General features: G+C 45.3%; 1 protein-coding gene across 4 annotated transcripts in view; it reads right to left on the bottom strand.

The window, feature by feature from the left end:
- Window positions 1-12,882, bottom strand: part of SLC16A14 (solute carrier family 16 member 14) — a 28,277-nt gene extending 15,395 nt beyond the window's left edge. Inside the window, exons 1-3 of one of the 4 annotated variants that reach the window (XR_008391332.1) lie at window positions 12,044-12,881; window positions 6,871-7,142; window positions 552-695 (exon numbers count right to left, since the gene is read on the bottom strand). Coding sequence is in view for 3 of the 4 variants with exons in the window: in XM_053663768.1 (XP_053519743.1) it covers window positions 552-695; window positions 6,871-7,129 (403 nt within the window). In the remaining variant the exon portion in view is untranslated. Of the gene's footprint in view, window positions 1-551; window positions 696-6,870; window positions 7,143-12,043 lie in introns of all 4 variants that reach the window. The other 3 variants (XM_053663768.1, XM_037135488.2, XM_037135487.2) reach the window with 3 other exon arrangements.
- Between the last annotated feature and the right edge of the window lie 781 nt (window positions 12,883-13,663).

Genomic DNA, 13,663 nt, shown 5'->3' with positions numbered 1-13,663 from the left:
AAATGACGGCGGGGCAGGTATCGGTCAGAACGGATATGCCCACTGCGCTGCCTGGCGGCCAATTTTTACCTCTTCGCTGGAACGGCCACTAACTGTGCCGCAGATTGGCTTCTCTCTACGTGTGGGTGGGTTTGGTTGCTGTCTCATTAATTTGAACAGGGCTGAAGGAGAAAATGATTATTCCGTGACTCATGCTCAATTCTGCAATTATTAAATGAGAGAATATCATTAATTTCCTTAATTTTCCGCTACATCTGTATTTTTACCCTCCTCTTGTTGCTTATAAGAGAGAGGATAGCATACAGACCCAGGTAGAAAATTTAATTAAACTCTATTAGTGAGGCCAAGGACAGTTGTTAGGTTGTCCTGCCACACTTAAGGCACATCAAGTATATTAAAAAGTATTTCCTGGAGGATAAAATGGGGGTGGAGTGAAGCAGACCGAAGGACAAAGCGTTTTAATTGGGCTCTTTTCTGTGCAATAAAATTCGTTGCCAAAATGCCCGGTCGAAACATTTAAAGTCAAGTTACAATAAAACTGATATGCTTACCAGCCGTCACTCCGAAGGTAATAAAGAGGTAATGAACGTTCGCAGCGTAGGCACTCAACACCCAGCCGAGCGAGTTCACGAGCCCCCCGATGATGGCCGTCCGGCGGCAGCCACAGGTGTTAATGAACAAGCCAATGAAAGGCCCTGCCACGGAACACGGACAAAGGGATTGACTAAGAGTGTTTGATTTTCCTGCTTGCTTTGTAAATCTTCATGTGACGACAAAGAAGAAAACATTAGAGCCGATAAATAAAACACACCAAAAAACCCCCAATGCTTTATTTATTTTTCTTCTTTTTTTTTTTAGCAAGAGAAAATAACCAAGTTTAATACATATGTCTGAATGGGATCTTGCATACACGAGAGAGTCAGAGACCCCACCTGCACGAGAGGGTCAGCCACAGACAGGGAGATCCAGGTTTCTAAGACATTCTGAGCTGGGGGTGAGGTAATGCACCTTGGGGGCTTCCGAGCGTCAAAATCCCATTGTTTTATGTGCAAAAAGCTGTTCACATGCAAAGATGGATTTTAATAATTTCACTGGAGAGCACAAGGTCTAGGTTTTCAAGGAAGGTAGACTTAAAATAAATAGACAAAGTGGCTTATTCTCTTGTCTAAATCAGAAGTCTTCAATTAGTGGTCTAGGACTCTATTCAGCCTGTCAGTGTGTTTTGTTTATCCCAAACAATGTTTTAAAAATGTCCTGGATCATTTATCACATTCAAAAATTAAGAGAATTTATGTCTTGGCCGGTGGCTGAGTTGGTTAGAGTGTCGTCCTGATAACACCAAGGTTGCGGGTTCAGTCCCCAGTTAGGGCACATATGAGACTCAACCAGTGAAAGCATGGATGGGTGGAACAACAAATCAATGTTTCTCTCTTTTTCTCACTCTAAAAAAAAATCAATAAAAAATAAAAATTAAGAGAATTCAAGAAAAGTTTAGTGGCAATACAGAGTATCTTCCCACACAGCCCAAATCAGCTGGCGCTGGGCAGTAGCTGACTCCGTTAGCTGCATCACACCCTTCTGGTTTGCTGCAGTCTCCACCCTTCCCTTTAGTCTTCCTTTACCTGGCCTCTTGCCCTCTTTTACGTTATTTGTTTGGCCTCTAGACACACTTCAGTTTTTGATTCCAGGCCTAAAGGGAGTATAGGAAGGGGGTTCTCAGGGCTCCAATGCTTCAGGCAAGGAAGCAATCGCCTAGATGCAAACCAAGCTGGAAAGGACTCACTGGACCTATGACACTTGCACATTTATGACACCACGTGGGGAATTCAGGAACATACACTTGGTTATGCAAGATGTCCCAGCACTCATGGCAGTACAGGAAGTATTACACGGCCCACATTCTGGTTGCTTAGGTTACTATGATGCCCTAGCTTTTGTCAACCCTCCTTGCTTTCTTCCTGATTTTGTGGTAATTTCTGATGCCAATGAAGCCCAGTGCTTGCCTCGTGATCAGTGATTTCTTGTTCATATAGCAATCCAGATTTTAGCAATGCAGTACGAGGCTGTACTCAATATTCAGTAAGATGGCGCGTTTTAAACATCATCTTATTTTTTACCATTATTACTTAACACAGTCATGAAACCCTATATTCAGGTGGGATTATCTCAGGTGAAAAACCTGTTGAACTCTAAGGAATTTTCCCTTTGAGCCCAAACTAAAAAGTATCCTATAAAGTTCTAACAATATTCATGTGCATATTTCAGTATGCAATCAGCTAAGAGTTTTTTTGTTTGTTTGTTTGATCTTCTTTTTGGTCTAATTCTAAAGATTATGAAGGTACAGACTAATTCATCTATTGAACCCTTCTCATGACAGATAATTCAGTAGATAAACCTCTTAAAAAAGACTTAACATAGTAAATATATTCTAAATAAATATCCTCTTATGGGTATTATAAAATAAGTATGTTATACAAATATAGCAAACACATTGATAAACACCCGAGGGAATTATTGGGGACAACTGAAGTTTAGAATCCGTAAGTTTAAGATATTCCTTTGATTTCTTTACGAATACTTTTATTTTTCTAAATCCATGGTTACTTCACTACTCACATCTGGAATGAATGGATAAAAAAGAAAAAAAAATGCCTGACTCATGGCTTTGCTGTTAACGGGCCTTTTCGGATACGAAAGGTCAACAGGTCACAGTGCAGAAGCACGCACATAGTTTCCATATTACGGGAAGGCCCATAAGCACTTCTGCAGGCTCAGGAACACCCACTAAGAAAGCATTTGAAGAGAAAAGGGGCGAAATTCCCAAGTGCAGATATTCGTGTTTGCAAGAATATTACATATCAAAAAGAAACATGAGTCGCTCTACTGGGATGAACGCTAGTTGGAAATGATGTCTGGCATTTTTGGTTCATCGGCTCCCACCCCATTCACGCTGGGGCTCAGTCATTTGTGACTTGCAGATGGGAAAATTCAGACCCAGGAATGCTGTGACTCCTCCACAGTGACAAACCACAGATACGCCAGAAAAAAGGGAGTCAGACCCAAGCTTTCTGACTGTTTTGTTTTCTAACCATTTTTTACTGATGGTCAGCAGCATCTCCGAGCTGGAAGTGTTATTTCAACAAAACAAAAAGAACTCCCCACACAGTCTCAGGAGAGGGGGAAGATAAGAATGGGTACAGCCCTTTGGCTACGGTTCCCACTTTGTAGAGGAATTCAGTGCTTTGGAATGAGGTCATATTCATTTTTAGACTCTCTCTTCTTCAGAGAAAATCTGAATCTCACCCCATTCCCCACATAATAAAGCATTAACTTGTCAGGGAGCACCCTGAAGGAAGTCGTCATTTCTTGCCCATCCCAGCATCTAGGAGGTTGAAAACAGCTCAGGTGAGGAGAGAAACAAGCTGAGGTAAGCCTTGGCGTATAATTGGGGATGAGATTAGACAGCTCATCCAACTCCTGGTCTCCTGGTCACGTGGCATTAGGCATCAGGAAACTTGAAATCAATGGCTCTCTCTGCCTTGGCTCAATGTTGGGGTCACTTAGGAGCTTTAAAAAAAAACACTCCCTTTCCCTCAGATCCTGATGCTTGGGTCCCATCCCATGATATTCTAATGTAAGGGCCCAGGTGCAGCCCTGGCATCGTGGTTATTAAAAGCACCCAGGGATCAACACTTACTGCTCTAAATCTTCTTAGCAAGTCAGTGGCCTTTTGCAGCCCATAAACTCCCATTTCCCCAAGAATTATTTCAAAAGCCATCACAAAGGCTGCTGTCCATCCAGCTAAGGTGTTAAAAGTCGTTAGAAATTAGAACCATCTGCAGGAACCTGGCAAAGTCCATGCCAGCAGACGATGAAATTATTGAATTTCCCATATGTAACTCACTGCCCGAGAGAGAGATGGCTTTCAAGCCTGTAACATAACTCACAGATTTTTTTAAAATTTAAAGGAGTCACCCGATTGTTTTCACAATGATTAGATGATAAAAACAATTTCTATTTATTCACTTCAAACATATGCTCAGCTCTCATTCGATGCAGCGGCAGGCAGTGTGGTAGAGTGGACACCATTTTGGAGTCCAATGGACCAGGTTTAAAGTCTGTCCCTCACTTACTGGCAAGTTACTGGACATCCCTGAGTGTTGCACGTTCTTCCTGTCAGATGGAGACGATGGTCTGGCCTCCGGTATTGCTGAAGGATCCCATGAGCTCGTGCACATAATATGTGCTGGGTGTGTAGTAAGTGCTAAATAAAGGGTGCTGTTCTTAATGGCTTCGGGCTCAGAAAAGCACTCAACACCTCTGCAGCCCCCCTGTTCCAAGCAGCTTGAGACAATGAACAGCTATGTAGGGTCGTGATAGATAGAATACAAGACCTTTCCTATATAGCTATGAACTTGTCGTGCTGCGATTTCTGAGTCCCAGAACGAAGGAGGTTTTCAGGCACCTCTCCTGTAGAACAGTCAGTCTGCAATCAGAAATCCTACTGTCTGGGATTCAGAGGCTCCGGGCTCTCAAACAGAATCCCGAATACACAGTTACCTCCCAATTAAATGAAGATGGCCATCGTGTTTCAGCATCATTACGAGTTAGGCATTCTTATTTGGGGGATCACCTTCAAAACTATAACCAGGCATTTCAGGACTAGTTTCCATGGCTTAAGACAGCCTATCAGATGTTTTGGAAAATGTTGAGACATTTCAAGCCCTGGCCTTCTGCTGAGTCTTCCTTTTTGTTGTTGCAAACACACACTTCCTAAATGGGATCTATAAGTACTTTGTTCTACCCTTAACATTTTATTTTTAAAAAGGTAAAAAAAAAACACCCAAAACCAAAAATGGGAGTTTAAGTATTCTAGAAGAGTTTTCTTTTACTGACTCATTGAGAAGGCAGAAGTACATCCAACACAAAACCAGTATGTTTTGTTTTTTTTTAAGATTTTATTCATTTATCTTTAGAGGGGAAGGGAAGGAGAGAGGGAGAGAAGTATCACTGTATGGTTGCCTCCCCCCACCGGGAACTGGCCTGCAACCCAGGCATGTGCCCTGACTGGGAACCGAACTGCGATTGCCTGGTTCGCAGGCCCACACTCAATCCACTGAGCTACACCAGCCAGGGCAAAACTGGTATGTTTCTACACCACATCAAACCTACCTGTGTGTCTCATATGGCAAATAGTGCCAGTTTTAACAAGGCCAGTGCGGGGTTGAAGGAGCCAGGTCCTTAATGTTATAGGCAAAAACGATTTCTCAACATTTCTCTTCCACATATAATGATGCTCTTATTTAATTTTAAAACTTGAGTAGTATTGATTCCCTTTGATAAACACACATACCACACCCACATCTTGGGAAATAATACTTTGTCCTTGTTTTCGGTCATTAGCACTATCATGTGGATTATCCAAAATAGCATCGCCTGAATGCCAGCCAAGATCAACAAATCCCTGAGTTGGATCCAAGCAACCACTTGCTAATGCAGAAATCACTGCAAAGTCACAGACTCCCATCAAACACACATATGCTTGTCATACACATACTCTTACAAAGCCAGAAAAAAATTTGAGGCCAGAAAAAGATTTGAGGCCATTATGTTTCCAGTGTAAAAATCGCAAGTACTTTAGATTAAAAAAAATTGACATAAAACTATGGCTGTTATTTTCAAGTGAAGCAAGTGAACATTGGGGTATAATGGTATATTGTTGAGAGAACTGAATAAAATTAAATGAGATAATGTCAAGGAAAGCACCTGGCACACAACTACTTATTGACAGTAAAAGCTGTTTAGTTCCCAAAGTGAAACACATTAGCCACAATAACATATTACATTTATAATAACCTTCTGGTTTAGTATCTCTAACTGGATAAGAATTGGTTTCATAAACTTCTATGTGGGCAGGCTTAACTAGAATATGCAAGAATATATGATTATTCTTTCCTGTTATCTATACCAGCAACTTTTCTAAAAACAGTTTAATAGATTTTCCAATAACATATGCCCAATATTTCAAATCAAAACGTTAGAACTCTTATATAAGATTGTTAGTTGACTCTTACAGTGATGTCTTGAAAATTTTTATCTTTTAGAAATATTCAGAAGTGTTAAATAAATACATATTTGTAATGATATATATTGTGTTATAACATTTAAGAAACAGAGTTGGGGGCAAAAGGGACTTTTAAAAATGATCAATGTAAATAATACACCACATGTTTGTAATATTCAAATAGCAATATCCCAACAAAGGACAAGTATTATATGAATCCAGTTGAGTATTAACCAGTAATAATCCAGGACTGGAGGTACTCAGAGTAACCAAACTCAGAGACAGAAAGTAGAAGGGTGGTGGCCAGAGGCTGTGGGGGAGGAGGGGTGGGGAGTTCCTGTTTAATGGGCACAGAGTTTCAGTTTGGGAAGAAAGTTCTGGAAATCAATGGTGGTGATACATGTACTCAATAGCACTGAACTATCTACCTAAGAATGGTTAAAATGGTAAACTTTATGTTATACACATTTTACCATAATAAAAAAATAGTAATATCACTAACATTATTGTTTCAACAATATAAAACATTAATCACTCTGGCTGGTGTAGCTCAGTGGATTGAGCATGAGCCTATGAACCAGAGGATTGTGGTTCGATTCCCAGTCAGGGCACATGCCTGGGTTGCGGGCCAGATCCCTGCAGGGGACCCATGAGAGGCAACCATACATTGATATTTCTCTCCCTCTCTCTTTCCCTTCCCCTCTAAAGATAAATAAATAAAATCTTAAAAAATAAAACATTAATCACAGTGGGGAACTGCCATGCTATCATTATTCAGCTTTCCCACAGGTCACCCGTGAACATACCCACGATCAAGGTGATGCCCATGCTGAGGGAGCTGACCCAGGCAGTCAGGCCGCGGCTCTGGTGGAATTCTTCGAGCCATTCCACGTTGAGGACCCCCAGGGCCATCTGGGAGCCCATGATGAGGATGTGCACAAAGAAGGAGGACAGGACCATCATCCAAGCCCATCCGCCATCGATATTGGGGTGGGGTTTAAGCGTCTTCTTATCTTTGGGGTCATCTTCAAAATCGTACCCGATATCTTCATGACTTGCATACATTTTCCAAGATCTCCTGAAATACATTTGACAAATCATTTCATTCAATATCAAAACAAAAAAGAAATCTTCACCTTCTCTGGACATCTCTACCTTGTCCTCACCAAAGTGACCCCATCATCATATTAGAACTTCAGGTGAACCTTTGTCAATACACAGATTTGGGGACACCTCTGTGTCTTGGGACCATGTGCTTTCATGAAACGTATCTAGTCTTTAACATCACCCTACATGTAACTTAAAAGAGAAGAACAAATAAAACCATGATTATTACTGACCATTACACATGATTATTACCGAAAAGTCACTTTGTGTCAGTGGAGGACAGTGGTGGAAAAAATGACCCCAGATACACTGGGGACACCTCCCACTGCGGACGTGTCCCAGTCGTGTTCTGCTGTGACAGAGGACAGAGAAGCAGACTTGGGTGAACTGCGCGGTGCTCACCGCCTCTTTCTGTGTGCCCTGAGCTGACCGTTTTTACCTTTTCAAAAATGGTGTGGCCTGCAAAACCCACAACACTCTCTGACCTTTTATTTTTATTTTTTTAAAGATTTAATTTATTTATCCTTAGAGGAGAAGGGAAGGAGAGAGGGAGAGAAACATCAATGCATGGTTGCGTCTCATGCATCCCCTGCTGGGAACTGGCCTGCAACCCAGGCATGTGCCCTGACTGGGAATTGAACCTCGCTTGACCCTTTGGTTCACAGGCCTGCACTTAATCCACTGAGCTACACCAGCAGGGTTCTCTGACCTTTTATATAAGGGAAAGCCTGCTGATCAGTAGACCACAGCACTGGCTCTGGTTAAGAGTTTGCTGGGGAGACAGGGGTGCTTGGGGAACCAGGGATGTCTGTGGAAGAGCAATTTAATGGATCTATCTTGGGGTTCACTTGATTTTTCCTGTCTCTCATACCTTGTTCTCATCATTATTTTTGTCTTTCAAATGGTTCTATCTCCTAAACAGGGGTCCAGTTCTCAACAGCTACACTTCCTGCCCACAGTGCTGCCCTCTGCCAGGGTCCTCTTCCACCTCCCCACTATCCGGACTGCTGGGAGTGGTAAAAGGCTATCCTGCCATGTAATTTTGCCACCTTGGTCAAGTTATCTTTAGGATCAACCCCCCACCCCCGCTCCTGCTCCCAACCTTGGTGTGGTGGCCCAGGGCTAGTTCTATGCTCTGGCTGCGGCCAGGTTCTCCTCCTGCACACCCGCCCCCCATCTGGTCCCTCCTCCTGTTCCCCCAACCGCTGCACGCTGCTTCCAGCCCTGTGAACACCTGCAGCTCCTTACACTTGCCACAGCCTCTCTTAAGCTTTTAAGCATGACCTTCTCTTCTTCCTTTTTTGGGGAACCTATTTCTTTCCTTCTAACCTCCTAGTCCTCTCCTGCTCATCCCTTAAAAGACAACTAAATTATAATAATGAACCTTGAAATAGTAAAAGAAAAATTCCCAGCAAACATGTCAAATACCCAACATTAGATAGAGCAGGTGTTCAATAAATCAGTCATGGCATAGCTGTGCAACACAAGTCCACCATCCAAAACCAAACCGCTCTGAACTCTAAGACATGGAAAGTACAAATTACACGTAGGGATTGGAAAATGGGCAGATGTCATGATCCCTTCGCTGTTGTTAAAATATGTCTCCATCGGCAAGAAGATTGGAGTGAAACAAAGAAAAATGTTGATGGACATTATTTTTTGGATGATGGTCTTACAAGTAATTTTTGCTCCTTTTTATTGATCTCATTGGTAAAAAAGTCTAATGAAACATATATTAACTTTATATGTAAATAAAGGTCTCTTTCTCTTTTAAATACTGTCTGGATCAGCTTCTTGTCTCCAATAGATTTGTAGCTAAATTGTAAAAGAGGGAGGAAAAAGAAGAAAGATAATTAACTTAAGAGCCACTTTTCTTGGGACATCTAGTCCGGTTGGGCTCCAGGTGTGTGTGCGTCTGCCACCACCCTCCTCTTCCCCAAGGAGAGAACAGCCTTCCCAGGGGTCGAAAGGGATGGGGCCACCCTTTCTCTCCAAAGCTCCCAGCCCAGAAAATTGCTGCACTGTCAGAAGGGCCGGGAGGGTGAACCTAGAAAGGGTTCAGAGGCTGTGCGGTGGTTGTCCTCCTTCAGTCCCGGATGGCTGTACACAGACTCCCAAGAAGCCAGAAAGAGCAGCTGGACAATGGAGTGCCCAGCCTAGATAAGTGATAATAACATCATTTACAATCAGCAGGATAATGCTCAGTTCTGTTTCTGAAGATAAAACAACCCAACTTAGCATTTTCCTAAAGTCCATCTACATCTAAGAAAGACTTCGAAATAATAATACAAATTTATAGTGTTTCAACCCAGGAGTGGAAATAGAATTTTCCTAAGCAACCTGAGGAACTTTCCAGTCTTACTGGATTATTTGTTTTATGGGCGAAGAGATGTGGTTGCCATTGATCTACTCTTGACTTTTCCAGTTTATTTGGTCATAAATAAAGGACGTTGACTAGCATTTAATGGACCAGTTTTATTCAAGAGGCACAGCCATGTATGGAGAAGGGTGTCGTCAAATGGAGAGAACTGTTGGGGTTGGCGGGTAGTAAAGGATGTTCTCTCAGGTCCTCAGGAGGTCACTGAAGATGGATCAGAGCCACCTGCATTTCACACCTAAATCTCTCTAAAAGTAATTCTTGTTTTGATGAATCGCAGTCAACTTATTGTCCAACCAGGTTCACCAAAAAACAAGTCAACAGAAGAACACATTTCTATCTGCCCCACCCCAAGTTTGCTTATAGCTTGTTAGCTTTTTCCATAATTATGAGATAGAAGAGAATTATTTGTGCGTCATGAGCCTCCTGGGTGCACTTGGAGAGGGAGGGAGAATCAGGAGAGGGCTCTGGACCTCTCGGGCCCAGGCACTGAGTCTTTCTCCACCACAAAGGCTTCAAGCTCCCTGCAGCCCTTTCCACGTCCTGACACACACGTAAAAGAAGAATATGCACGTGTCACACTGAGGTAAATCGAGGCAGTGAGGGTGGGGCTTCCGCCAAGGGTCAATCCGTAAAATGTTACCCATTCTAGGCTCACGGGTTGGAAGCTCAGCGTATAACATCAGAGTCTCGAACTGAAGAAAGTGAAAGAAGGAAATGGAGAGATTATGGGTCCATTCTCCCCAAACGCGAGTTCATGAACGGCAAAACAGGATTCATTAACGGGGGAAATTAAGCAACACATGCAGGCTACGAAATGGAGGTCAGTGTCTCCTGGAGTGTATGCGAGATTAAAACGGAATTAAATCTCCACAGTGGTTACCGGAGTGAGTTTCATAAACAAGTTGTTCATTTTTAATTTGGCTACAGTGGTTATGTACGCGTGTGGTGAGCTCATTATAAATGAGAAGCAAAGAGGAAAGTGCCAAGTTAGAACTAAAATGAAAATCTCCAAAGGTGGACAGGGCGTGTTGCTGGCAGCAGGTTCTTTATTAGATCCAAGTGCATGGTGGGCGCACCTTTAACTTGGCTCTGTAGAAACTCTGGACTTGGTTGCCCAGGAACTGTTGGGCCTCTAGAGGGCGCACTTAAGGCCAAAGGGCTGAAGAAGCTGGAGCAGCCAGTGATGGCGCTGAACTTGTGTAGAGAAGACAGCGCAGGAGAAACGGGGAACCCCAGCTGGGGACAACTGGGCATTTAAATGCCTTCTATGAGTCAGGCACTGTGTTGGGTGGCTTGTCCACAACGATCCTGTCCAGATGGTATTAATGTTCCATTTCACAGTTAAGGAAACTGAGGCTATTGGTTAAAACAAGGGCAATGAAGTTTAGAGAGGTCAAATTAAGCTAGCAGGTGATGGAGCCAAAATTGGAACCCAGGCCTGATAGATTCCAAAGCTTATTTTACAACCCCACTCCTTATCTTAACCGCCCCCCACCCCCAAACTAAACCACAAAGAAGCCAGAGAAGGGGAAAAGGAATTGTGCTAATACCCACTAATAACCCTCACTCATCCTTGCTAATGAGCCTGAATCAACTTTTCCTAGGAAAGAAAACAGCAGCATAACTGCTAGGCAGGGTTGAGCTCCTAAAACAGCGTCAATGGCTTGGGCGGCGTTTGGCCCCGAAATGGCCGTCCCAGGTCCCTTGCCCCATTTTAGTCCCTCCTTGCCTCCCTGGGAGCCTTGATCCAAACCGCTATGGGAGCGGCGTGTGGGGTGCCCAGCATCTGCACGCCCTGGGCAGGATCCGGCCTCGGCGATTCCCTCTGAGCCCCCACCCGCCGCCCCGGCTGCCCTCCGGGGTACTCCATTTCCCCGGCTCCGGGGAACCCGGAGATCCCCCATTCCCTGGCAACCCGCGTCCCCTGGTGCGCTCGGAACCCGCCAGCTCCGCAGGGAATCTGGGCGGATGGCAGTACCAGTAGTCTGTGCGGGGAGGCGTCCCGCACCCCCGAATGTCCCCTGGCCTCAGCCTCTGGTCTCCCCTCTCCGTTCCATGACTGGCTGGTTCGAGTCCCAAACTGGGGCTGTGAGAGAAGGCGGGGAGCGCAGCTGGGCGCCGGGAAGAGCGCGCCCCTTCGGCCCCGTGGGGGTTCCGAGAGGCGCCGTGCCCCTGGAGGACGCGCGCCAGGCCCCAGCCAGCCGGGGAGCGAGGCGCGCATCCTCTTGGTCCGCCCTGGACAGCGGTTACCCCGAGGTGGTCTGGCTTGCAGCTCCGGAGCCACGCGACGGGCGGCCTGGGCACGACCACTGTGCCTCGGAGTAGCTCTGTCCTCGACCCTGGGGCAGCCTTCTCCGATACTGCCCTGGGTTTGCACTACCCCTCCCCAAGGGTCCCTGGGGTGCAGCGGCCACCCACAGTCCCCAACTCCAAGGAGCCTCCAGAGCTCCATCTCCCGGGCCCGCTGCCCCGCGCGGCCTCGGGATACTCACCGCCAAGGCGCGCGGGGCTGAGGCCTCACTGGGTTCCTGGCCGGGATCCCTGAACTTGCTGTTTTCCTCGGAGCCCCCTGAGCGGCTGGCCGTAGAAATTTGTTGCAATGTCGCCTATCATCCTGGATTTGCCGGTGCCTGCTGTTCGGCGTTCTGTCCTGCTCCGTGCTCTCAGTGCCGGGCTCCGGGCTCCCCCGCTGCTTGACGACGGGTCGGGTGAGCGTCCGGGGGAGCTTTGAGCTCCAGGCCTCAGTACGCGTGTCTTTAAAAGGGGTCTGTTCGGAGATGGCCCGAACCTAACCTGAGCTCCCTCCCAATCAGTGCAATTTCAAATCTCCAGGCTCCTTCATTCCTGTACCGGCTAATTCTGGTTTGGCAGAAAAAAAAAATTACAGTCACCTCACGTGCACACTCTTGTGGCCAGTCGTAGTTTATAGCTTTGGCTGAGATTCGCTAACGCTCTCTGTACATTTTTTAACTGAAGGCGAGAGCTGAAACGGAACGCAGCATGCAGGTGACAGTATTTTCCGTCTCTGAGATATGAGTCAAGGGACGAAAAAGACCCTCACCCAAATCTGGGCCACGAAAGATGGCAGCTTGTAGATGCAAAAGGAGGGTAGTATTCTTGGCCGAAGAGGAGTGAAAATCCTATCCTTTGTCCCGTGCAGGATGCCTCCCTTCCCAGCTTTTCCTCTGGGGTCTGACGTTTTTTCCTCCTTTATCTGCGTTCATGGGCACCAAGCACAAATGTCATTTCCACGTGTGACTCCCCTGTTCCCAACACAAGGCTTCGTCCATGGAGAGTTTCCAATATTCGCTAAGTGAGTGTGCGAATAGAGAAAGCCAGAGCTGTTTCACCTCTCCTGAAGGACTTTGTACTGTAATACTTTCCTACTGATGTTGTAACAAGTTATCACAAACTCTGTGGCTGAAGGCAACCCAAATTATGTTATTTTACAGTTTTGGAGGTCAGAAGTCTGAAACAGGTTCTGCCTGGCTAGCCCCAAGGTGTTGGCAGGGCTGTGTTCCTTCTGGCAGCTCAAGGAGAGAGCCACCAGCTTCCGGCTTGCGCCCACAGTCCTTGGCTCATGGCCACTTCCTCCTCGTTGGAAGCCAGCAACATTGCATCATTGTGTCCATTTGTCCTGTTCTCCCTCTTCCACTTTTAAAGGATCTTGGTATTACACTGGGCCTACTCACTGGTATTTGGGCTATTAGATAATCCCAATAATCTCACCGTTTTAAACTCAGCTGATGAGCAATCTTAATTCCACCTGTAACCTTAATTCCCCCTTTGCCACCGAAAGATAACAGACAGGGTGCAGGGATGAGGGTGTGGACATCTCTGAGGGCCTGTTATTCTGGCTACCACAAATTTCCTTCTTTCTTCCTTTCTTGTTTATTTTTTTCTTTCTTGCAAGAAAGAATATTCTCCTGACCACTTCTTATTTTGAATCTTGATTAACAAATAATTGAGGACATTGTGAGAAATCGTGGCTAAATGAGGACTCTTTGATGAGGCACTGGGTTTACGGGGGCCGAATGTCTTACTTTTGCTCGTCAGGACGCGAGCCGTGGCGTGGCTCGTGTTCCCACAGGCTGTCCTCGTACACCACTCAT

This window comes from Artibeus jamaicensis, unplaced genomic scaffold, assembly GCF_021234435.1.
Source record: "Artibeus jamaicensis isolate MK-2021 breed Jamaican fruit bat unplaced genomic scaffold, CSHL_Jam_final contig_1015, whole genome shotgun sequence".
Classification (NCBI taxonomy): Eukaryota; Metazoa; Chordata; class Mammalia; order Chiroptera; family Phyllostomidae; genus Artibeus; species Artibeus jamaicensis.
This window is presented reverse-complemented; position numbering and strand designations above follow the sequence as displayed.